A 27,920-nucleotide genomic window follows, 5' to 3' on the forward strand; every position below is an offset into this window, starting at 1 on the left:
TCCAACTTTCAACGAATATTTTAAAATTAAAAGTTAAAATGAATGCTTCAAACTTCAAACTCTTTGTGCTATTGGTTTGAATACTGGTAAGTCAAAATTTGTTATTCAAAGAATAGTTCTATTAGTTTGTACTTTACAAAAGATTATGCCCTTGTCGCTTCTAAGGGTTAAGAGGACATAGATAGGATGTCCTAATATTATTTAAATTTATTGCTTTTAAATTAAATAAGTTTGTTGAGGCATATTTCATTTTTTCTGTGGCCAAGTTTTGAACAGGAAATTATGTTTCAATTAAAGACGGGTGTTACTTATTTCATTATATTAAAACATAAAAATATAAAACAATAAATGAGGTAATATGTATATATACCGATTTATTTTTTAACACTAACATATTACATGATATCACATGTTTATTTGCACACATTCAAGTGTTGTACGTAAATTTATTATTGACGTAACGTCGATGTGGGACGACAAGTATTTACTATATAATTCTAGGCTTTTGAAAATTCCCAGAATTATAAAAAGAATTCAACTAAATTTGTCGTTGTTTGAATTTTATATATAATTTTTCTTAAATTTACTTACAATCCATAATCACTTGGGAATTTTCAATTTCCTTAACATCTTGATTCAAAATCTTTTATTGCAACTTTATCAAAATATTTTAAATTTTCTGTGCACATATAATTTTCTTTTAGAATAGAGACACAGCTATTTTTTATAAAAAACAGTATTAGTATTGATTGCCATTATGATTCTTTATAAAATTTAACTATTGAATATGGAATAAAATTGCAATTTCAACAACTTAAAGTTCGTACCACAACAATTTCTTATTTCAATATCTTTACAGTATAACAGTATTAATTGTGCCCTCATATTGTTACTTGTTACAACTAAGTAAACATATGTTAAAAATAATAAATACAAACGTTCACATTGTCAAATTTATAGCCGTTAAAAAAACATATTTATATCTGAGCTTATTTTCGAAATAAAAATAGAAGTCTAATTACTGAATCATGTTCTAGAGGTGTAAATTTTGAGACTGAACCGAGATATACTTCAAGAATATCAAAAATTGACATTAGATATTTCAATTGTTGATATGCGTGTACCTCTACGTATTATGGAAAGTAAGCTCAAATGAGAAATTCATTTGAAAATTGAAATAATCTGTCATGGCAAGAAAAATAGCTTGTCTCATATCAAAAAATGATTATATGATACGCACTACAGTACAAATCACATAATAAAATTAAATTGGTATGAAACAGGCTCCTTTAAGGGTATTTAAACTATCTAGAGAACATGGTATACACTTACAAACGAAACTCGTTGCCACGGTCACCCAAGAAGTGCTTGGGACGGTTTTTCAACATTTTTAAGTAATCATTTAAGTTTTACAGATTCTTTTTTAATACTGGCTTATACTTCTTAGTTGATGTGACAATGAGGAGACTAGACTTTTGCTCCCAGCTAGTGAAATTTCTCCATTAGATATTAAAATTATATAAAAAAATATTAAATTTTGGAGGTGAAATATTTATGCTACGGTAACTTGTTTAAAAAAAATGTATAACATGTCGCGTACTAATGGCTATTAGAATATCTGGTGATGTTCCATATTTGATTTATCGATATGTGACATCTAAGTACAAGAGCGACAAGTTTCGACATGTTAAGTATTTTTATGCCTGAATTGAATATTTTTGTAAAATACTTTTATAACCGTTTGTTGCAAATTGCAAAACTATTCGAATGGCTGAAATTTAGCTTTCACATTCTAACCATGGTAATTTGTAGACATAGTTTATTTTTTATTTGAAAATATATTTATCCATTTATTGGAATTCTGTGGATAAGTAAATTATTTTCAGTGATATTGAAGCGGCATAACGGCAAAAATTAAAGTGGTCACATTTTAATTATGAAATGTGGGACCTCAACTTGTTTTTAAGAGATGATTTTTAGACCTACATAGAGAATTTTTTTTATGAAAAAATTTCGAACAAACAGTTCTAAGCTAATCAATCAATCCTGAGATATTGATAAGGTTTGGACATATACATACAAAATATTTTGTCACAATCACCTGATTTATTTTGTTCTATGTATTTTTTTTATGTTAGGTATATCTATTTAAATTTTAATTCAAGTTTCATAATCCCGTAACCTAACTAAAAAAAAAGAAAATTTTGTATCTATCAGGTGATAAAAAGTACGGCACTTTTTAAGATCTCAGAAACAGCCACCCATGTTTAAATATTTTATTTTGCAAGTTTCATTTGAAATATTTTCATCGGTCTCTATGTGGGCCTAAAAATCGTATAAATACTTCATTCTCAAAATAAGACCACTTTAGTTTTCATCGGTCATCATTACTGATCATTAGAATAAATTTTAATCAAAGCAAAAACAGGTATTCCTAATATTTTGAAACTAAAGGAATGGATGAACTTCGGTTATACCAGTTTTTTAAATAAATCGTAGGTATTTAATACAGGTACTTATTCAAATCAATGAATATGTAAAAAGTAAAATGCAAATCTGCATTTTTAAAAATTTTGTTAATATTGTTTAAAATAGAAAGAATTAACTTGGATTGAAAGATACATTAAAGTAATAGCTAGTTTATTCTACTTGATTACTGATGAAAAATTATAATAGTATTTGTACAGCTTGGGAGTCATCTGTTTTTTTTTTTGTGTAGAACCATATTGCCAATTCAGTAATAATTCACACAATTTAAAATATATGTTATAACATATATATTAAATATTTACAAATATAGACCTAATTAGAATAAGTTTTCTCTTATATACATTATTCACAATTTACTATATATACAAGTTTATGTACAAAGGAATGCCCAAAACGGGTCTATAACACCAAATAATATCATTTTGAAAAAATTATATATATATTTAAACTCTTCTTGAGCCTCACAGCATAGCATACGATAGCACAATCGTAAAAAATAAATTTAATTTAAAAGTTACCAACATCCCATATATTAAATAATTAAGGAATAGCAAGAATTAAGTCAAAAATCAGTCTATAAGTTTATTTGATAAATAAATCATCTTTGAAAGTAAAATTAAAAGTTCATTTGCTGGTCAATTTCTTATTGCTTGCCAATTTCTTGACAGTTGTGAAACATTTGAAAATTCGAGTTTGTTACTATGCTGTGTGATAATTGAGCGATGGAGATCAAATAGTTGTGAAAATTGCCATGACCCCAAAAAAAGGGTCGTCTCATCATCTAAGTACTCAGTCCAATCGCTATGCAAAAATATATTAAGACATAAAAAATAAAAATATAGTCAACAATTAGCTGCACAATTCCTGTACTGCAGTTTTAATGTCTTTTAACTAAGTGAATCACAACCTGAGTAAAACGATTTGCAGCATCTTATTGCTACGTGCCCCCCACTAACACATGCATAAAACCATCCCACTCGTTCATATTGTCAGTCCGTGACGTGGATGGTTCTTTCCACTCCGACTGGTCGCTGAGACCTAGCTCGGCGTATAACTCGTTGTTGTTCAGCGACTCTAGGTCGGTTTGCGAAGTGAGACTGAGAACGGAACCCCAATTGATAGGCCTAGTCATTTCGTCCTCCCCCAACCCTGAATCGGTATCGGGCGCTGTCGATGGGAAAGGTGTCGCTCTCCCTGAGCAGTTCATATCCCTTAGGCTTTGTTCGTAGCTGGTTTCAGGCACGGGGTTCGGTCTGTATGGTGGGGACATCTCAGGTAACGCGGGATAACTTGGTTCGGGCGGCTCGGACTCCATCTCTCGTTCGAGCCTCCGGAGGGTGTTACAAATTAGCACGGATCTACGCAAGGATGGGTCCGAACATTGTCTGTACCTTGCGAGTTTGCACATCGAAAGATTCAGAACTGCTAATCGTCTCTGGCGATAACAGGGTACGTGGCACCAACGCGTTCTGCCGTCACAACACCGTGTCCGCACCGGTGGCGAAGCCCCCAGTTCTAAATATGACTTCCCATTTTCTTCGCAGCGTATTGTTTGCTGCTGAGGTGGTTGATAGTACTGCCAGTAGTCGTTCTGATGATACCTGGAACAAAACAATTGTTAAGATTTTAGTATATATATATGTAATGTTATTATTATAGTTCAGATATGCCACTATTATATGTATATGACACTGTATTATGGTTTAGTTAAACTGATTTTGATGAATACGGAAGTACACTTAGTGACCTTCTCTTACATTTAAGGAAACACAGTGGAATATGGGCAAATTTTACAGAAGAAACCAAACTTCATTCGATTTTCCGTTCAAAAATAAGAAAAAAGTGTCAAAATGCTTACTACAGCTATAGAGAGGCTGTAGTTATACTAGGAAGTAGTTTGGACTCATCACTTCCTTTTCTTTTTATTTTTGAGTGCTAAAATTTGACAGGGTTAACATTTAAAATAAAATTTGCAAGTACCCACAAAAAAGTGATGATTTTTGGTAGTGTTTTCGAAAGTAGTATCTTTGACAAAGAAATTGTTATTTCAGGCTACAATTTAACTGGATCTTTTTCCATAAAATAAAACAAGTTTTAATTAATTCTTATTGTTTGGTCACAGTATTATGCATCATTCTTGCTGGATTTTCGTTCTTTTTTTCTATTTCTATTCTTAGTTTCTGAACTTGTTAGTTACCTGTTGTATGGCTGCTGGGTGAACCTGGCAGGTTCCGGTATTCCAACGCACCGTTCCTCATCCGAGAGTTCATCCTCGAACTCGTCGTCGTCGAACTCGTCATCGGTGAGGAGCGTGGCGGCAAGGGAGGGCGTAGGCGCCCTCCACGTATCCGCCGGTACCGCCACTGCTTGCAACCTCGCTATGCAGTCGTCCGCCTCCCACCTGCCGTTCTTGGCCGGACTAGACTCTCCGGGAGCCGTTGCCGCCTCCAACTTTCTTTTTCCCGCTACTCCTGTAGTCGCCTGCAAACCCATCATGGCACAGTTCTGAAAAATAAATTAGAGTTGGTTAATTATCGAAAAAAATACGTAATTTGTGGAAGTTTAGGCATTAAAATTATATTTCTAGCGACTGTAAAGACAAATATCAATTCTATGATTCCGATGAGTTATAAATAATTCCAGTTTACAATTCGTTCGTACAGCAAGATATTTGCGTTAATGTTTCGTTCAGGCTATATCCAAAGTATTGTAGATTTACATTGACTAGCCACTATTATTGGCCATTGTTGATACTGCCAATTTATGTTGCCATGGCCATAGCTAGGATTTTTCTAGGGGTGGGAACAGGGCTGTAAGCTATATGTAGACTTCTAAAAAATAACACACGCGCTTCAAAACCTAAACACTTTCATTTGATTCTGAAATAAAAAAAGGTCACATAGCCAGCGACCTACCGATATAAAAATTTTCAAAACCTAAACAATTTTTGAAACTTGCTGCATGCAGCAGCAAAAATTAGGGAGGAGGGGGCGCCCCCCCCCTGTCTACGCCCATGTATATTGCGATTCTAAGGCTACTAGTAATAAGGTTAGGATTCTACCACTTTAATATTGTTTTATAAGGAATTCTCATAAAATATATTTAAAAAGCTGACTTTGTTTTATAAATATTGTATATAAACTACATAATTATGTATTATTGACGTATTCTATTGGCATACATACAGGGTGGTCCCGAGGTTGGGCCAAAATTGATGGGTAGATTCCCGAAGCAAAAATATTGCGATTTAACCGAATTTACCTTAGTCCAAAAGTTAATAGTTAAGAAGATACAGGATGTTAAATGTAAAATATTTTAGTTTTTTTCATTTATTTCTTATATAATAAATGCAAATATCCACACAAAATTTTTGGGTTTAGAGTTCTTTGGGCAGAGGATTTGTAATTTGTTTACATTTTGATTATAGCTCATAGAGGGCGCTAGCTGCCTTAGATTGAATGTGTTGAAAACGACATAACTTTTTTGTACTTTAATGTATCTCATCTTTGGTATCAAATTTTTATTTTCCAGCTTTTTTACACAAAAAAGGTATACTTTATGAAAGTAGCTGTCTCGCACCGTTTTCGAGATATGTAGCTTTGAAACTTCCAATGCTAATAGTTGAAATAATTAAAATGATTTAGAAATGTTAAAAACAAGGGTTTATTTAGAATTAAAAATTGTCATGAACAGTAAAATAGTAAACATTAGTAAAAAATATGCCTTTTTGACAATAATTGTTTAAAATGTCCACCTATAACTTCAAGAGGTACATTTATCAACTCGTTTATTAAAAGATTGTCTTATTTTAAAGTACATTTAAATCCTTAACGCAAAATGACTTTGCAGCTTTTAAAATCTGCTGCCAAAGTTCTTCCCAGGTGTTTATAGTTTATCCATAAACAACTAATTTCTATCTCACATTTACGTACATACAATTTAAATTGTAAGCTAAGATGTAATTTTAGTTAGGTACGAATAATACTGGAATAATGGAAAGTAGCATACAAATGACAGCAATAAGATAGGTAGAAAACGTCAATTATTTGATTTTCGTCCAAACTTAAGAAATTTTATCGCTAAATTAATAATAGCTACTTAATTGTAATTTAATTGGAAGTTTCAAAGCCAAATACATATCTAGAAAATGGTGCGAGACAGCTAGTTTCATAAAGTATACCATTTTTGTGTAAAAAAAGTTGGAAAATTTGATACCAAAGATGAGATACCTTAGAGTATAAAAAAGTTATGTCGTTTTTAACACATTTAATCTACTGCAGAGCCCTCTATGAACGTTAACCAAAATGTGAAGAGATTTCAATTCCTCTACATAAAGAACTCCAAACCCCAAAATTTTGTGAGGATATTTGCATTTGTTAAGGAATAAATGAAAAAAGACAAATAATATTTTACATTTAACTTGTATCTCTTTAACGATCAACTTTTAGACTAAGGTAAGTTTGACTAAATCGTAATATTTCTGCTTCGGGAATCTACCCATGAATTTTGGCCTATTACCTCGGGACAACCCTGTATATGTTTAATATTCGTTCTATACTTAAGATAGTAACTTTAACCAAATCTATTACCCCACTTTTTTCAGTTAAATATTCTTTATAATGAAATTTATACCTTAATTTTACCTAGAATCTACTAATATTTCAATCGTCGAGTAAAGTCCCTTCTTTTTTGGGGTCTCTGTACGCCACTGTCTATAAAAATTGCCAGAAATGTTTGTCTGAGAAAAATCAAAACTAAATAATTTCATGAATAAAGTAAGGAGTTGAATTTTGTACTTTATGTTAGACAAAAACGTAATTCACTGAATTTTTGATAAGAGAATCCATATATCTCCATATATATTATATACAGAATGTAACTCCAATTCTTTGCCAAATTTTTATATCGGAATCTACGTCAAAAATTAATAAAATACATCCCATATATGTGCGTCTGAAAACAATTCGTTTTCGAGGTTTAATGTGCTCACAATTAAGGAAGAGATAAAATTTATTTCAAGTTGCAAAAAAACAGTAAAAAAAGTCACCAACCAAGTACACATTTTATTTCATTCACGGATAACCTGATTACAGTTTGACCAAATTCGTTTTGTCTGCGATTTTCTGATACGCAAAGGACAATTTCACGATATTTATATTTTTCCATTGCTCTCGACAGTGCTTTGCAATTCTCCCCTATACTAGACTTTTTATAACTTTAACACCCCGTGATGAAAGTTTGGCCAAGCAATTTATTTACGCTCTGTATAAGGCGGGATAGGAGTGACGTGAAGAGGTGTCCACTGCATACGCACTTCACCCTGTACATCATTTATAGCTGCGCATTATCTATATTTAGTTCCAGCCAGCCGATGTTGTGTTGTAGCATTCATTTTGTAATAAATTAATAAACGCATACCACCCTTATGAAAATCCTTGGCACACTTTTGCCGCTTTGTATCGAGCATAACAATCATTATACTAGGCTAGCGTGCGTCGGTAGGGTCTCCCACAACAAAACACACCGTTATTCGGCGGCAACTAATCGAAAATACCAAAGTTGCGTTAGATTTTGGCGGTTGGGAAAAAAAATAAATGGAAAAAGCTAGACGGGTAAGGACCGCATTTCGCAATTACGTGCGAGTCTAATGAAGCCATCCTGCGAGTTATGCAGGAGCTAGATGCAGGCAGGAGAACAGTAAATTATTTCTGCCTGCTAATTGCAGGAATAAAATAGACACGATCAGCAGCTCGACCCGTGTACATGGCGCATACAAACAAAGTAACCTTGAGTGTAGTTTCTCATGGTATAAGCCATAAGCAAAGTAATCGGCCTTCGACGTCGACGTTACAACCGGACTAAGAACACAACTCGCTGGTTGGTGCTACCTAGCAGGACGTAGACTGTAGCCGAGTGTATAATATTATGAGTAAATTAAATAGAAAGCGCTTATATAAAATCAAAGGCTTTACAAAAGCTGAACGCCCGACTCCGTTCACTTTGCAGAACTACAATCCGCATTATTTAAGGCGAGTTTCACCGATGTTTTTGTTTTTTTTTTTAAGCTTTGCCGAGCAGAATTGGAGAAATTTCAGCGCATGTTTCTCGGCTAAGAGAAAAAATTGTGTTTTACTACTTTTCGTTGGGTTTAGATTTACTCTGCTCTATAAATCTGAATTTTTGATAGAGCGTGTTTGTTTCATTTTATTCACTAACCAATACCTAATTAGGTATAAATACTACAAGTCTGAGCTACCTCATTTTTATGTGAAGCGCATATCGTGTCGTGTATCTCGTAGGACAATCCCGGATTTGCATAAATATTCGTTCAGCTGTCGTCTTCTAAAATGTATTTTTAAATTTGATTTATAATATTAATTACTACAACTTTCATTAAGAGCAATTACCTTTTAATTATCATCTGTATTGTTTCATATTTGGCAATTATTGACTTTCATACAAAGTTTTTAAGCAAAAATGTATATCAGTGTACTTTAGATAAGTTAAGTTAAGATACAGGGTGTGCCATGATAAATCATACGTATATAATGTACTGATAAAAATAACCGAAGACTATAGAATTAAAAAAATCAAAACTCAAAATTGTGGATATGCAAAGTGATCCTTTAATTTTCAGCAAACTTTTATTGGCTGTATCTTTTGAACCATATCTGGGAATTTATTTATAACGTCCATATACCACTGAAGACCACATACTCCTGAAACTAGAATTCTAAACTTTCAAGACTGTCTTGACATAAAAGAGGGTTATGATATATTTTTTTCAACTATTCCACTTGCTGAAAGTACATAAACAAATGTGATAGGCCCTAATGGGAACATTTTTAGTTCACTTGGTATATCGGAAAAGTTTCCTCTGTATATTTATACCAAAAACTGTTGAAAAACGATTGGAAGGAATTTAATATGCATTATTTATGCATCAAAGATGAATAGAGCATTCATGGAAACAGGACATTTGCGTCAGTTTTCTCAAAAAGAAAAATAATTGTTAGTTTTATTTAACTCTCACAATCAGTAACAGTACAATAACTTAAACTCCTGTTATTTAATTTAATGAAGATACTGTAACCTATACAGAGAAAACTTTTTCGACTAAACTAATGAATATCAATACCAGTGTATAAAGTTACTGTGTAAAAATTTTAATTATTTTTTATAACTGAAATACGAGAATATTCCTATAAGATAGAGTAAAATGCAACAAAAAAATTCAGTGCATAGTTTTGATTCGTGTATTTTTAATATGCTTTATGGAATAATAGAAAAATATACAATGAGAAACTATAATCAAACTAAGTATTGGTATTTTTAAATTTGTGAAAAATTTTTTTATGAAATTTAAGCTCGCAAATAAATAATAAAGTAATAATTATAAATATATAGATACGACTATTTAACATTCCCCAAGGAACTATATGTACCTCTTTCAATTTCTATTTTTAGTCAAATTATGGAATTATGTAAGAAACACAGAATGTACCGATAAAAATGTGGCTGCATGCAATTAATTTGTGAGTAATTTGGCTTTTTGACTTTACTGACATTTAAAACGTGTTTGTATAAAAAAAAAGCGTGCGTTCATTGTTCAAATCTCGTTTTTATCGCGGTCCAAAGTAACCACGAATTTATAAGCATATTCACGCGTTGTAAAAAAACACGTACATTCCTCTAGTGACGTATCGCTTTTCTAAAAATGCACTTAAAAGTAAAAATAAAATTACTTTTTGTACAAGGTTTAATTAGCAACAGTATATTACAGCCCTAGAAAGTCTGTTAAAAATCGTATAGAAATAGGTGTTTAAAAAAAGTAACACCGTGAATAATAGGAAATAGGTATCTGTTGGAGAAACCCATAACTTAAAAAAATAGGTTCAGGTATTCCAAAATATTTAAATTCCGAAAAGGTTCCTTCAAATATCATACTGGTACGAACGTATAATCCCGGTTTTAACCTGCCCGCGGCTCAAAAACCATAATGCAGAAGTTTCGAGGCACCCAAACCTCTATGGGGAACTACCCTCGAATTTAAATTTGAATCCCGGCTCCCTCGCCAACAAAAAAATCCCTACCAGGACCCTCAGACGCCAACTGTTATACGACGAACTGAAAAAGTATCTACCTGGGTTTTACGGAATCGACGGTCTTTGGTGTTTAAACGGGACCATCCGGGCCCTACAATGCTGTTCCGGCCAGGTATACAGACAGATACGGTCCGACCCTTCGTAATTTTATTTTTAGGTTAGGATCCGAACGGAAAAGAAATGTTTCACTTTTCAGAGCCTCCGTAGTCTGCTAGATTCACAATAATCGTTTCATTTGTTTTAGAGGCGTGTTTTATGGAAAAGCGGCAAATTCAAATTCGGTGATATTCGTTCGAAAATTAAATCCATTTTAACACAAGGAAAAATCATGTAGACGTTTAAATATTTCATTTACTTAGGTACACACGTTTATGTAGAAAGTCGAAGTTGGAAAAGAAATACAAAAATTATCAGGATTATGTGACAAATATGTAATGCTAATAATAACAATGATAAGTAGTTTTATTTATAGGCGAAAGAGAAACAGTAGCAAAATACATGGATATCTCAATATGTTTTGTCATAAACTAATAAAACAAAATGATTATCATATTTTTATTAATTGGTTCGTTTCATTATTGAATAATTAGGTATATAAATAAATAAACTGTTTCTTTTTTATTGTCTACTCCGAAGTGACCTGAGAATAGTAAGATCACCTAAATGGAAGTTACTCTACCAATGTAACTTGAAAATCACGAATAATTACATACATTGTTAATGTAATAGATGACGTCATAAAACTCTTTTGTTAGCTGTGTTAAGATTTAAAATACAAAAACTGCAACTTGGTTAATATTGAAGATTAATTTTAAAAAATATTATTTTCAAAAATTAGTTGAGCAAGTATTGGGCTACGCTTTGAACGATTCAGTTCTGAGCGAGACTTTCTAATAACCAAGTTTATTACACTATATCGGGCTAAAATTCCTGGCACTAGCCAATAGTGATGGATATGAATTCGAGAGAGCCCCCATCATTCCGCGTGGTCACAATGACGTAACTATAGCCGGTGACTCAAACCTAAAACACAATTTTCCATTAGCGCATCAGCAGAAAGTCCACCATCAGCGCCTGGACTGCCTACAACGCGGATTCAGGGTTGCCTATTCGCTTATCTTAACAGATTACTATCTGAATTCAAAACGGGTACTTACGTCTAATAATTCGTAGCGAGAAATGCAGTGGCAGGTTCCGTTTCGTACATCAAAAATTGAAAAATGTTAAGGCGAACAGTATGGTCCACGGATGGATTTGGGAAGAAAAACTTTTTTCGTTTTACGGATAGGTAAGGTCATTTTAGACAAATAAAATCTGCTTGCGTTCTCTACAAAGATATTATAAGAAACACATTAGTTGATTTGTCTCTATGTTTAATTGTACAGGGTGTGTCCAGAGCGTCTTAGCCATGAGTGTTAACTACAAAAAATAAGTAGGCCTTGTCAGGGTCAAAAAAATGGTTTGTGTGTAAAATGTCATTTTCTTATGATATTTTATTTGAAAATAATCGGCCTACTTTGACATTTTTAGTTCAGAAATCACTGAATTATATAAAAAAATTATATATACACATATATTTTAATATAAGCCACTTTGCCTACTCAGGATGCAGAAATTGAAAAAATCAAAGGCCGATTGCTTCCAAATTTGGAACGTCGCAATAAATTTTAGTTCTTGACAAATACTCTTAATGAAATCTATCTTATAACGAAAAAGACACATTGTTGACTGAAGATATGTTACAAACTACTTTTTAATCAGGAAGGATTGTTTCCCAAAATCACAAAGTGTGACCGCAAAAATCGCCCGTTTTTTTCACAATTCGCAGAGAACTAAAGAAAATAGATAAAACTATGTTTTTGGTTTCAAATTACTCATCATAAAAAATTAAGATGAGCATGACTTTTAGTTTTTTGAAAATTTTCAAAAATCACCCCTATTTTGGGGTTGAAAAGACGCCCAAAATGAAGAATTGAATATTACCAATAAATATAAAAATTATTAGCATGTGAATTTTTCTATGGAATGATTCTTGATACAAAGAAAGATTTATTCCCATGACTGAACTAAGCATGTTGAATTAGAAAATTCATCTTTAAGCGTGCTCAGGAGGTGAAATCATCTCCAAAAATAGAGAATACCAGAAATAATTGTAAAAATTACAAAAAAAATATATTAAGATAATTCACATGCTAATAGTTTTTATATCAATTGGTAATATTCAAATTCTTCATTTTTGGCATTTTTCAACCCCTAAGTAGGGGTGATTTTTTAAATTTTCAAAATACTAAAAGCTATGCTCATTTCAGTTTTTTACGACAAGTAATTTGTGACCAAAAACATATTTTTATGTATTTTTTTAAATTCTTTGCGAATTGTGAAAAAACGGGTGAAAATCACAGGTTTTTTGCTGTCACTCTTTCAGATCAAACATTTTTTTGTCATTGATACATGATTAAGACGATCTTGAGACAGAGGCGACATGTAGTTACATATTAAAAATTGAAGATGAATTTGTCATTTTAAAACATTTAATGATTTATTTATTATAGAATTCTAAAGATAAAATCAGTTAGTGTATTTGTAATCATATCTTTGTACAGAATACCCTCTATAGGTTCAACCAAAAAAATATACATTTCTATAAAATAAAAATAAAAAAAAACATCTTTGATTTAAAAATTTAGAACATGGTTTATAGCGTCTGTACTTTCAGTGGTCCTAAAAATTTTTAAGTCACGTGCACTATAAAATGTAGTATGTACTTGTTAGTTAAATTATAAGTATGGGTTAATTAAAGTTATACGTATGAGCTGTTTGCATTAAGAAGGTCTACTGACTTGTCACCGGGTACTATAATATGCCAACAACTATATACATTTTTATTCGATTAAACATTTTTTCAGTTAGTACGCCATCGTCATCAGATTTATGAGATAGCAGACTATAACATCTTATTACAAAGAAAACTTCTTACTTAAGTAGGTAACTCCTCTGCTTCTTTATCCGTTTACAATGAACAATGACAAACCGTTACGTCTACGCTCGAGATAATGCGATGGTTGATTGGTTGAATAGAATCTCGTGAAAAATTACACCAATCACAGCCGATGATACGGAATATTGTGTTTTAATGTGATCTTGATCTTACTGTTTTAATTTTACCGAAATTTGTTTACCGACGTGAAGGAAATAAAGTTGCTATTCCAAACAAAATTACTGGTCACGTTGCTTGTAATCATTTATGAAAGCAACGTGCCACGTTACAACTACAATTAATTTCTTTACTGTAGTTCCAATTGCCTGACTTTGTTTCACTTTTATATTTTTTTAAACTACCAGTTAAATAATGATTTTATACAAAAAGAAAAAATAATACCCATTGGATATATTGTTCACTTAGTGATAATTTAAATATGTGTATATGTTGTTAAACACAACACAATTTTTTATATATTATAACCATTAAATTTTGTTTTTTTTTTTATTTTGAATTGATTTTTTATTTTGTTGGGCGCCAAAATGATATTTACTTATTACATATCCATTTTATTTTTAACTTAACTGCTTCCGCGATCAAAATTTATTGCAGTTAATTGATCTAAAATTTGTTTGGAAAAACAATTCGGTCTTTGAAAATTTACATTTATTTCATAACAAAGGAAACATTTAGATACCTTCAAGTTTTATTAAAAAAAAAAAAAACTAGTTAATTTCACCTCTTCCTATACTATTTTTTTATACTTTTTATTCAATATAATTTTTGTTCAACTTAATTAAAAAAATGTTCTATCAATTTAACTGTTGCCGGCTCAATAGAGTATATTGCTGAATTATGACGAAAGGTATTTTAATTCGCATCAAGTGGTTTAAACAAGAAGCTGAGACATTCGACAGTAGTGACGAAAACCGTAAATGATGGTCCACGTGAGTATGATTTTTGAGTTTCGGATATTTTAAATCAGATTTCGCTTATTTGCACACAGTTATCATATTACATTTATTATTATAAATATTATTGCAAATAAATTTACAGCCCCATCTCTGTTAATGTAATACATCACTTTAATTAGTGACGTGGCTCATCCAGCTTCAATTTTTAGGGGAAACTGGAGAAGAGAGTCGGCAACCCTGCGGTATGGGCAAAAGAAGGGGGACCGGAGAGAACGTATAGCTGGATTAGTAACACGAACGGAGCCCCTCGTTCTACGGCGGGGTAGCAGCCCTCGCCGCTTAGGGGCCACACAGGCAGCAGGCAGGGAGGTTATTCCCTTCTTGGAAAGCCGGGCAGGCAGGCAGGGGCAAGTTGCGACGAACAGCCGCCTGATATGCCGGCGCGCTGCCGCTGGTTTCCAACCGACCCTAGCCATCAGGCCGTGCGGCAGGCGGAGCCAGAGGTTCTCAAACAAAACGTTGAAATTTTGTCGTCGTTTTCTACACGAGCGTGAAGATGCTTATATTAAATGGAAGCTGTATTAGAGACATAGTCAATAATTTTATAATTAGTATTAATTTTTAAATAGAAATATGTATTATATTAAATTGGAAATTCCTGTCTGTAAGTTTTGTGTTTTGTGGCATTTTGTTAAGTCCATTAAAATAAAGCGTCGTGAAATGGGGATGTTGCATTGATAAAAATAACTGGGTTTCTTTTATTACAATCATACAACATAAAAGAAGTTCATAATTGCTTTTAATTCTAAATCGTTTTCTTTTTTGTACATGTTTCAGAATAAGTCAGAGCTAAACATTTGGGCCCTCAGATCTAGGACGCGTAGTGGCAAGGTTACCTGCCGCCCAGTGCACTTTTTAAGCCAAAATCACTGGGCGACGAAGCTCATAATACATCATCGGTGAAGAGCGCAGCAGGCGGAAAATCTTTGATGTTTTATGGAGAGGAATTTTGAAATAAATAATATTTCTTCCGAATACAGTCTATTAACTCGTTTTGAATTGTCTGTATGAACCTAATCTGATTTTATTGTTTATGAAAAGTTAGGAATTTTACAATAGTAAAATGAAAATTATTTTCAATTATTATATTTTTTGCATATTTGTGGGGCACTGTTTTGTGTTTGTTATTGTTTGGTGTTTCATTTTAATCACTGAGCGACTAATTTTCACCAGCAGATGACATTTGTGTCACCTATTTCACTAAAATGCTCTGCTGCCGCTTGCATTTCCATCTTATTCTACAGTAAGACCTCTCGATTTTTATTTGCCTATTTCAGGGCTGATTCAGTTCCAATTTTTGTATACCCTGGACATTGTCGCAAATTCATCAGTTTCATTGTTTATAGAGTAAAAATTACACATTAGTCATTGAATATACACTATGCAAAATATAGAATAATTCCAAAAGCATTTTATAAAAATTTAAACTCGGTAATATCGCCACGGTAGTGTAGTCAATTGAGAGTGCGGTGGCAAGCATTTGTCGGCCAGGCTTCCTATTCTGGTCCGAGTTGATCCCCGGCGTCGATACTGGCAATGTCGATGGATAATGGGTGATTGTCTGCGTTTTTTCAAGTGTAGCAAATACAGGAGTAAAGTAGTTAATGACGTACTAGAACATTTGATAATGCCCCTTGTTTAAATTTTAAAAAATTCCGGAAAAACTGACCTAACCTTAGTTTTTCATAGTGAGCAAATTAGTGGTTGTGAAGTGTGTCCGTAATCAATCTGACAAACACCTAAAACCATAAATTTTGTATTTGTATTTGAATGTCGACGGCTCAAGGTGTTGGCGCCCTCCCCGTCAATGATGTTCTCCGATTATTTTCTTAATTCGAAATAAACGGCAACCGACAGAGCAGCTATTTTCATTCCGACTGAACGTTACATGTGTCAAATAAAAAATTCCAATATTCCGAATGCGAATAAAAAAAGAGACGCCCGGTTTTGTTTTAGAGCTGCTGCCGCAAACTCGAGGGTTCGCAGCCAGCGAGAGCGGGCCTCGTTGTTGAAGAGGTGCTTGGATAGCGCGTGCGCGAAGCGGTCCCGTTTTATTATCGCCACGGCTCGCTCTCGCTCCACGGCGACGTCGACGTACGTAAATGCGACTCGAGAAGCCAGAGAACGGGGAATTTTCACGATTTATATCTGTAACCGGGCTGGCACACGGATGCGCTCCAAAAATTAGGACTGATCTTAAAATCCGCGTTATTTTGCAAAATTAAATGAGAAAATTTCTTACTCATTGGTGATATTCTCAATCACGTTACACCTAGTAGACATACCGAAATTTGAATTTTTTTTTAGAATGATCAGTGATAGCTATTAAAACTACCTTTTACGTACATAAAACTTAATATTTGGAGTTTTAATAATACTGGTAAATTACTGTCCAGTTGCCCTAAGGTTAAGTTTAAGTTTATCTTTATTTTGCATCTCAAAAATATCGGCAGACTATTTAGAACCCCCCTCTATAGATTTTTAAGAGAAAAAAAAAAAATACAGGACGACTGCCTATTACAGGCAATTAATATGCGAAAAACAGATCTCCGGTGATATTTAATCATCTCTACGGCTGGCAAAAGTGGAATCATTAGTAATGCAGCTCCGAAAATGCGAGCAGTCAGCTGATAAGAGGCAAGTCGCAAGGGTTGCATAAATCCACTCCGCTACCATACCATTTGTCATTTTCAGTATTACATGTAGCCGCTCACAGAACGGGAACCCAGTATTCCACGCGGAAACAAAAAGAAAAAGAACGGATATCTATGAATAAAATTAAGTAATGTTAAATGTAGCTAAAACTATCTTGACTCTATTTGAAATCTATAATTTTGTTTTGTTTTCAGACGCTTGATTGAAGAAAATTAACCGTGGGCATGAATTGTCACACGTAATTTTCCATTAGCAAAGTTGGAAACGCAAACCGAGGCCCCGTACTAGACCCTTCTCATCAAATTACGCCAACTCAAACTCCGATCTCTAATGGGGAACAAAATATAACTCCCGAGGTTTAAATTTTTCCCTAATACAGATAGGGCTCAGACCTGTTTTCCCATTAATTTCCTTCTGAGGGGGAACAAACTTCAAAATGACCCAAAAATATATTTCCGAATCCTAAAACTCCCCTCCCCTACCAGGGCAAAAAGTCCGCCGTGGCGCAAAAACCCCGATGAAAAACATCCCCTCGCAAGCTGAAAAGAGATCGCCCGGCAGTTGTGTAGATATTGTGGAATAAAATCCAGCAACCCGAGAGCGTTCGCAGTTTGTTTTTGCCGGTCGTCGAGTGCCGGTGGGGTAGCGTGGGCGCGTTACCATAGAGACGGGCCAATGGGATGGCGCCTTGCCCCTCCAACGAGCCTCAATTCTCAAACGACGCTGTTGGGTATTGAACGTTACATATATTTTTTATATTAGAATCTTTCCTATTGTATATTAAACAATAATTGTATGCTTCCCCGTCTCTTGATTTAAGTCAAATTAAAAAAAAAAAATTAATTTTTGGGGAACATTCGAAATCGCAATGACGCCGTTACTCACAGCGTCAGCGCGAGGGCGGGTTCTGGTAATATCTGATATCAATACTAGTGAACCCCCACCAATTTTATAAAACAAAAAAACACGTGGTCGGGGCTCTAACACAATTATCAGATATTTTGTTTGTGTATTGTCTCGGAGAAATTCAACTGTGATCGAATAAGAACAGTCGATAATGAATTATGTCCACTAAATGATTTTAAAAAATTTAAAATACATAGTTGAATTAAAAATCATGATACAAAGCGGTGGAAAAACTAAACTAATACCTAGAACAAATGGAGGAAATCGGGTTGCATAAAAAAATTCCGAACAATGACTAGTCCCGCCACGTGCAACACACATACAAATGAAGTACGGTGAACGATTTCAAAAGTAGCGCCTCGCAGAGGCTCCATCGTTCGAGCGAAGGAGACGGCGACAAATCGGAAATTTTTTATGTGTTCGCTGGCAACGTCAGTTACTTTACGCCACCGCTTGTGAAAAGTTCATCCAGTTGGCCTTCTTTTCAACGAAGCACGCCAAGCAGAACCTCTCGGTTACCATCGGGCTGTTGCCGACGATGGCCAGTCGCGCCGTCCCGGTACGATCTTGGCCTGATTCGTTCTATCTTATCGCTAGCCAGAGGCCCAGGCAAGGGGAGCGCCGTTTGGTCGCATTTAGCTCGGCAAGCGTTGGAAATACACGGCTGTGACGCCGTTGTGGACCTTAGCGGCGACGGCTTACGCGAATATCTACAGTAAAACAAACATCATTCCAACTTTCTTGGTTGTAACGTAACTGTTGTTATAATAACGTTCGGAAGAAATGTTTCTCAACCACTTGTTTACTCCGCGTGGCCTGCGTAGTCGTTTTATATATGACACGTTCTAAATGCAGCAGCGCTTTATTTGTTCACTTCTGTGGCCATTAAACAATCGATAAGCGCTGCATAACAAATTGCCCGTATTGATTTACAGTTTACTGCAAATCAAAACTGTACTAAACGGACACATTGTGGTTTCGATTTCATTCAGAAATATGCCATTCATAATTCATAGGGATTTTACGAAACGAAGCAAAAAATATTTGGATAACTGTTGTAGATGCGTAACGGCAAACTTTCTACCACCCTTCGATATCACAGCTTGATATTTATACACCACATTGTAAAATTGTAAGAAGACATGTAAGATTTTTTGCGCCTGATATAGTAGATATTCATCATATTCAAATAAAATAAGAATATTGATGAAATGTTCGCATAGTGTACAAAAAGGTGACAAACAAATATCTATAAAGGAGGTAAAAAATATTTCATGTCGTTTCATTTTGAAATCTTGACGATCAACTGATTTTGGTATCAAACAAATACCGAAAAAGATAAGATAAAAGATAAAATTTATTATGAAACCAATAAAGGTATTGAGAATCCGTCTATAGAATTCTGGATTTTTTTTATTTTACCACTTTAAAACATTAAAAATATTTCTGATTTTCCTTTATCAGATAAGGAAGCAAAGAAGAATTTTAACAAATTTGTAAAACAAATTGGCGAAACACAAACTACCTATGTATTTTTTTCCAATATGCACCTGTGGGTACAAGGATGCAAATAATAGGTACATAAAAAACGCCTCATCGCGGTTATCGTAAGGATACATAAGCGACCGTCGCCGTTATCAATTAAGAGTGCTCCGGCGAAAACAAAAACGAGCTGCAAACAGCTTGGATCATAACCTAAAATAGAACACGGAACGCGCTCTCAGTCGGTATTCCCGATAAATATGACCTTAGAACTCCGCTGCACAGCCACGTCGAATGCGGTCACATCTTTGCATTAGATGCCACACGGTGGGCCCGCCTGCCCGTATTTCGTCCTTTGCCCTGCAGGACCCGAACGCAACCACGTGGTCGCGTAGTAAACCAGCTCGTCACGTGACGTTCGCCCTATCTACTTTTCCACAGGTTGTTTAATATTAATCAGCGGAGAGCGAGTCAGCTTATGGGGAATTTGTGTGTATCGAGATGATAACGGGTGTGCTATGCTATGCAGTCAGTTGTTAGATGTGCGCCGGAGCCATGGCCTGCTGGCTTGCTGGGATACAAAGCGCTGCGCTGAATAAATCGTACTCTATAATTCCACAACGGTCTTTAAATAAATAATCTTGAAAAATATACCCTACGAATTAAATTCTTAGCTATTGCATATTTTTCAAATCTAATTGTATTTATTAAAAGTACATATAGCCAAATAATTAATCCTCATATTATTCTTATTTCTTACAGAGCTCTAGGCAGTTTCCCCACTTGTGTTAATAAATAAATGACGCCAAGATTCTCTTGTTTCATCTTATAGTTTTCTGCACAAACTCACAATTACGCAACACATTAGAAATAGTTCTGATATTGATGACTTAGAAAGAAAGTTATAACTATTTCAATAATAACTTGCAAATAGTTCTAAAATTTCAACAAATATATTATGAAATATGAACTACTTGATTTTCCTTTGATTTTAAGATTGAATGTCATGTTTTTATAGCTACGAGTTAATTTTCATAAATCCCCTGTAACGCAAATAAACTGGGAACGACGCGCATGCTCATTTTAGCAGTGGATACTATTCGAAAGGGAAAATACTCTTGGCTTCACTTATTCGATCGCATTATCCGTATGTATCTAATATATATGAGTAAATTACAATTTAAATAGTTTTATACCTAACCTAACTTTCCCTGTTTCACTGTCGTAATAAATTAGAGCAATTCAAAATGAAAAATTGCATGTATGTAAAAAATTAAAACTTCCCGTTTGTGAATGTTTAAAAATGTTGTATAAATACCTAAATAAATGTTCCTTTTATAACAAAGAATTAAAAATCCCTCGCTAGTATTAATCGAAGCTGTTTTCGATCCATTAAAATGAATATCCGGAAAGCGATACTACTCGACAGCAGATAACGTAAGAGTGTCTGCGGCGTTTGCCGCCAAATAAAAAGTCATAATACGAAAGGTAAACAAAATTTACGTCAGCTGATCTGAATTATGCAGGCGGCACTTGCTCCAAATACCCGGGAAGTGGCGGACGCAATTCATCGCGGTAGGCACGCTTTGTTTACATTGCGACTTCAACAAACGAGAAACGAGAGTGACAAATGACATCGCCGACAAGTGGATCTTTTCTACTCTAATGCACCTTGCATTGTCCGATGGAAAGGCGGGTTTGCACCTACCGGCGTTGAATGAACCTGTCACCTGTGGGGTAACCCGACATTGTGGTGCAAGTACAAGTGGAGCAATTGTGCGTGGACCCGACCGATATCAAACGCCGAGAGAGGATTAACAGCGCCGACACCTGTTAGTTGGCCCCAGACATAAACACACAATTAGCATCGCGGCAAGCCGAGAGAACAATAGACGTCCGCAGGGGGGGACGAGATAATTGAGCGTGCCGTGACCTCCATCGAGCAACTAGATCGGGCCATAAAAACCACATAAAACAACAAATCATGACACTCATCAATCATGGCCCTCTTTAGCACTGACCTATCCTAAGTGATCTGCGAGCTGCTGAATGAGCAGGTATGTCACACTTCCGATAATGCGGCGGCGATTGGGTGCGAAGCTCATAGTTCCGCCCCTCTGCCGTTTTTATTGCATTATTGGCTCACGTGTGTACCACTAATCTACTGCCTCATGCAGACAAGTGACAGTCGGCACGCGCCAAAACATGCTTCCTACTGCAATTGTCATGTCTTGGGTCATAAGTACGGCACCGCTCTTGTAATGTCAACCGTTCTTTATGGGCACGACTGCCGACTGTCTGCACCTTGTCTACGGGAACGCGGATTATTATCGTCTGCATAATGAATCTCTCTTGAACTTTGGCTATTATAACTCAATATGTAATGGGTTAAACGGTCTTTTGACCGGATAATAGCGGCTTATTACCGCCAGTGTTTTTGCTACGGATTTCAAACTGTCGCGGAAAACTAATTTTAAATGGATTTATAAATTGATATATAAACTAGTTTATGTACTTATATTCCTAATACATCGTAAATACCTACTTAAATTGTAAACTTTTGCATCGGGCAATTTTTAAAATTATTTTCTGGCAAAATACTTTCGTTCCTAGCTAGCAATTTAGCGGAGGTATACAGGACATTTTTGGAGACCGTGGGGATACTTATAATGTTCGAAACATGTGCAATGCATGTATGTTAACATTAACATTATATTCATATATCAGCGCCAGTTTCATTGTTCATAAACGAATGTCCAGTAATCTTAACGTCGTATGGAGCAAAATGTGTTCGTTGACAAATAATCAGTGTATTTGAATTGTCTTTAGTCACTTAAGACATATAAGGACGAACAGTTCGTATCTCTTAGAAATATTCGATATATATATTTGGGCAAACACGAATGTTTCTCTTGAATGAAAAATCAACATGCATCTAAAGAGTTAAATTTCTTCAGCTCTCCTCACAAATCGGTTTTAGAAGAGTATGAGTACACAAACTGTTTAAGTAACTATAAATATTCGTAGAATTCACAAATGTTTCTTTGTCCGATGTATATCAGTGGACTCGAATAATCCATCTAGCTGTGTTTGCAAATATAAATTTCTCTAAAGATTTTAGGTGACATGTTTGGGTATACTGCTTTGGTGATTACATGAACACTCACTAATGGATATTCGTATAATTTACGAATACCTACATTGTTTAAAATAGATATAATTTTAATTCCACAAATTGAGGAATTTCATAGAGCAGGTGATATGGTATTTCAGTTAATTTGATTTTATGTGTGTTAAATATTTAAAAAAGGGCCAGCAAAGATTGGAATTACATACATTACATATTTTTAATATGCAATATTTTAAATATTTTCCGTTTCTCATTTTAACCATTCTGCATTGTTTCAACTCGGGACTGACTTTATTGGAATAATGTGGAGCAAACTTATAATTTTCTAGAGCATTTTCAGAGCATCAGGGTTTTTCTATAGGTACTATAAGAACTGGATACATAGTCAACCATTCTATCCGGGTTTATTTTATGTTTTTAACTTAAGGACGATGTTGTCAGGTCCTGTTATTCAATCTACCGGGATCTGCTTCGTCTTTTCGGTTTCTTAAATAAGGTACAGCTTTTTTCTCCAGGTATTGTCGCGGGGACAGTTTACACCGAAACCTTCGACGTTGTTATCAGTAAACACACCTCTCTCGAGTCGTACTTCACAAACTCGTGCAAACTTTCAAGTTCGCGGAGAGGAGCGGAATCGGAGACCCCGTAACACACTTAACCCTGTTGACGGGATGAACACGTAATAGTTTCTTAATGCATGTTTACTGTTTAGCCGTAGTTGGCATCGCATTGTTCGCATTCCGCGTTCTGCATACGAGCCCGCCAAGTCTCGTAAATATGTGCAGGGGGGGCGGCAGCGGCGGTGGCGGCCGCATGTATGCACGTCCTCGCCGTCGCCGGAGCAAAGTGTGCTGTAAGTTTTATCACGGGGTCCGTGACCCAAATAGAGGCGGATCGTGTGTTCTGCCGGCGACATGAGCATATGAATCGGGAATATAGTAGACGTGAATTCACGTACAAGAAGAAGAGGCGAGCGACGACGTCGTCTTCTCTCCTCTCGCCATGAATGGAGAGCTCACTTTCGATTACGACATCAAAAGGGGAATGGGATTTGATTTCGCATAAGTAGTACAAGATAAAGGAATGAGTAATGCAAGAATGTGACCGGCTACTCGGCAACCAACTACTTGCCCATTCATAACGTCTCTCCTCGTCTTTGTCCGTCGCACGTCTCTCTATCCCTTGTTCGTTGCCGTCGGCGAGACGGCCGTTCCTGACCTTCTTAAAGGGCTCAGCCTTCCTTTAAACTTTTCTAATAATGACTAACGGGAATTCCCGGACACGTTTTTAAATGTCTTATTGGATTCTCGACGGTGCAGCTCGCTTCCGTATACGTTCTTGTTTCCGTGCAACAAGTGCTTCGCAAATTCCCAACTGAAACTATTGTGTCTTCTGCGGCGGTTATTCTCTCTCAATTTTACCTCGCCTTCTACATTGTTAGGCACTCGATCGTCTTATAAAAATATCTACTACAGATGCTTTGAGCTCTTTAAACGAGACTTTTTCTACAAAAAAAGAAATACGTATTAAAATACATTTTAGGTACTCTGAAATGGACAATGTGACAGATGTTTTCATGCAATGACCAACAGATTTTTCTCAGCCACCCTGTAGATATAGAGTGTGTCAGAAAACTGCCTATTTATCCAAAGAAAAGTTTGGTATAATTCATTATTACAGAATTAGTGCGACTTAAAAAACTTTGCGACTTTTTATTAATTTCTTCATTAAAGGTGCCATTTTTAAATTTTACTCCCAGTTTTGTAATTAATAATTTCATAATTCTTAATTTATGGGTACTGAAACATATTTTTGTTTTACATTTACTACTAACATAACAATATGATAAAGGCAGCAAAATTGCAAATATGAATGTAAACGAAAATTCTTAATTCTGAAGTTTCCAATAAAGACATTATTCCGCCCATTTAATATTTCGAAGAATTTCAATGAAACATGACAAAAAATTTTATTTATTGACTTTGTTTTATAAGTATTTTATGTGTTTCCAATATTTAATATAAATTGTATTTATGGAAATCACCACATTGACAGTAACATCTCTACCCTTCATTACAATCGCAAAGATTAGGAGTAGGGGTTGCATATTATTATTATTATTCGGAAGGTCGCATTTGCGCACAGGATCTATTATGTGATACCTATATTAAATATTATGTTTTATTCAGTGCGCTTATAAATTAGAATTATTATTATTATACTCTGTTCCAAAAAGATCAACCAACTTGTTTGCTGCTACACGAGCCTGTAATCATCCCTTGCTCTTATATAACCGAGAACGAGATTGTATCGGACTAAATAGTAGCTCTAAGAATACACAAGATGTAGGTATACCCATTAATTTAACAAAAAAAAAAATATGTAGTGATGTTACTAAAATAGAACGTAAGTTTTCTACATAAACTATAGGTAAATCTTGTATATTTCTATCTTATAATAAAAGGATATAAAAAATAGAAATATAAGAATTAAAAATTAGTATATAGAAATAATAATCCCTAAGTTGTGTTAAAATAATAATTTATTAAAAATATAAGTAAGTACCTATACGATAAATATTTTTATATTTTAAATGCAATGGTGAATGACGATTTACCCACTTATAATCTTTTTACGGAATTCTTAACCTGAGAACAATCAGAAATTAGTTTGTGAAGGAAAAAACCCGTCCCGCAATCGAACCATTTATGGCGTTCCGATCACACAAATGAATTAGTATCGGCAGTGTTACGGCACGTCGTTATTAATTCAGTGCGATCATTAAAAATGTAAACAAAACATAAACAAAACAATGAAACGTTTTATCTGACATATTTACATAAAAATACTATTACTATGTTATAATTAATCGGTGTAATAACCTATCCCAACGTAATAATTATTGTTACAACTTGTTGATATGACATCTTAATAGTGCGATTACATTTTTATATTTATGCCCATTCATAAACTACATTATACTCGCCGTGTGACGTCACACTAACGCCTAGGAACTAATTCATTACAATATATTTACTAAATCCAGCCGTAAATCATTGTGCATACGGCTGGCACACGACTATCGGGTCATGTGATCGGGCTTTATTAAACGCTAGGCTCGTTAAACAACGCTAATTTGTTTAGCGCCTGTCGTAAAAAAACTACAATTATTATTTAATATATCGCGCCGGTCGGATACGTGCACAGATATGCCGCTTCGGTTCCGGATGTGTAGTTGTATGTGCACGCGCCCGAATTTGCGTTTTCGAATTTAAGCCCGCTATTTTTAAAAACTATTTCGAGGAGCGCGCCAACGTCTACGTGAAGCTCTGCCGCTTTGGCAACCGTCGAAAATAGAAATTCCAAACAGAAATATCCCGACTATTATTGTATACGGCCGGTTTCCAAAGTTAACAACAAATTACAGTACCTACGTACACTGGGAATTTTCGCTGGCTGAAACGCCATCCAAATATTCTACATACTTAGAACTAGCTATTTGTGCACACTTCGAAACCTAAAAGCAGTTCAATAAAACAAAGTCCACCATTCAACAATTTCAAATTTTTAATCTCGTAAATTTATGAAATTCTTCACTAACGAAATGTCTTATGTGAATTTGAGCATGTAGTACAAATTAAAAAAATCTAATGCACGACCTGTAAAAAAACAATGTGTGTAGTTCACTTTTATCATCGATTCGTGCTCTGCCGTTTTGTCAGTTCTAACGTACCATAGTGTTGGTGTGATTACCATGGCAACGGTGGGCGTAACGACCATCGAGTTGTACACAAGACAAGAAGCCGACATGCGTTGTTCCTACCGTAAGTAGGAATCCGAAATTTTCAACTCGCGAGTTAATTTTTCAGACCGCTTTAATTACATTCGATTAATAATAATTTGTATAATTCAGTCATATACCCACTTAGGTATATCTGAGAATTGTTATAAAAAAAATTGAAAAATATTTAATAAATCTAAATTAAAAGATAGGCATTTTATATCATACTTCCATTAAAACGTGCAACTAAATAAGTATACTGAAAACAGCATCTACCTATACCTATTAAAAACTATAAAAAAAACATCAGGATACCAAACTCGCGTCTGTCCCGGTTTGAAAACGCTTACGTTTATTTTTTAAAGCCGGTATGACATAACCTCAATAAAAATTAACGTCTCATCGTTTCTCATACTTCGTAGTTAAAAGCATAATTTTGCTACGTAGAAATTTGAAATCAAATTTTTTTAAGAAATATTTCGAGTCCACACGAAAAAATTCAGGAGGATGTGCAGAATTAAACGCTCCCGAAGAACAATAGTTGTTAAATTTCCGTAAAGAGCGGCGAAAAAAACAAGCAAGCGTCGTAAACAGCACCGTCTGAGTGTGGCGCCGTCTCCCTCCACATTTAAGTCTTGGAAGTACAAGAGTAATGTCCAGTCGGCCAAGCGTATCGTGGACGCGACGTAAGCGGCATCGACGCCCGCAGATATCGACTAATCGACTGGGCGACTGCGCATAAAATCATTTCAATGCACACTGCGATCCCGCTCGTTTCAAAACAAAACACATGCGGAGATAGCATAGGTAACTAGATCGAGTTTGACAGTTGTCACGTGGAACAAGAATTTAACAATTTATAACTGATAATTCGGTGGTTTCGTATGGTAAGCTGTGGGAATGGGTCCATGAAGGCAATAGGTCGATGTTTCTACAAAGACTTTACGCCTAATTCTTGCCTAAATCGGAAAAACGAGAAGTATTTTTATACAGTTTTATATGTTAGTATTTTAGCACTCGAAGCGACTTACAGAGTTATTTGTAATTTTCGTTCTCGGTTCTAGAAAGGCAGATTTCTCTGTTAATTCATGGGATTTTTTAGAGTGAAAGGGGGACTTACCTGCGATTCAAACCACATTTTCAATTTGGACTGAGGGGCGACATTGTTGCGTGGTGCAACATCTCTGTTTAAAATCGAACACACAGTACACAAATTTTAGTCACACACGTACAGCATCAACGTAGCACCGTCTATTACTAGTAGGCGCACGAAAATACAGCAAGCACCAAGACCGGTCTGAATCGGTCGGGCGGTCTCGCGCGGCTCCGGCCGGAGTCGGCCCACCTGCATGCCCACTGCGAAAGGTTAGGTTAGATGAAAAATATTCCCTGCTAGCTGGATAGCTATAAGCTGTAA

At 35.0% G+C, this 27,920-nt stretch overlaps 1 protein-coding gene and 1 long non-coding RNA gene across 2 annotated transcripts; one reads left to right on the forward strand and one right to left on the reverse strand.

Annotated features, from left to right (window-relative positions):
* On the forward strand, window positions 1–15,524 carry LOC108908874. Its single transcript, XR_001964385.1, has 2 exons — window positions 1–86; window positions 15,327–15,524. It is a non-coding gene; the product is annotated as an uncharacterized LOC108908874 (long non-coding RNA).
* Window positions 2,624–27,742, reverse strand: LOC108908873. The gene is made up of 3 exons (XM_018713036.1): window positions 27,624–27,742; window positions 4,688–4,995; window positions 2,624–4,091 (listed from the first exon to the last, which is right to left on the reverse strand). The coding sequence occupies exons 1-3, from the start codon at window positions 27,639–27,641 to the stop codon at window positions 3,428–3,430; spliced, it is 990 nt and encodes a 329-aa protein (XP_018568552.1). The 5' UTR covers window positions 27,642–27,742; the 3' UTR covers window positions 2,624–3,427.
* Window positions 27,743–27,920: the final 178 nt, after the last annotated feature.

The sequence above is a fragment of the Anoplophora glabripennis genome, unplaced genomic scaffold (genome assembly GCF_000390285.2).
Source record: "Anoplophora glabripennis isolate ALB-LARVAE unplaced genomic scaffold, Agla_2.0 scaffold81, whole genome shotgun sequence".
Lineage (NCBI taxonomy): Eukaryota > Metazoa > Arthropoda > Insecta > Coleoptera > Cerambycidae > Anoplophora > Anoplophora glabripennis.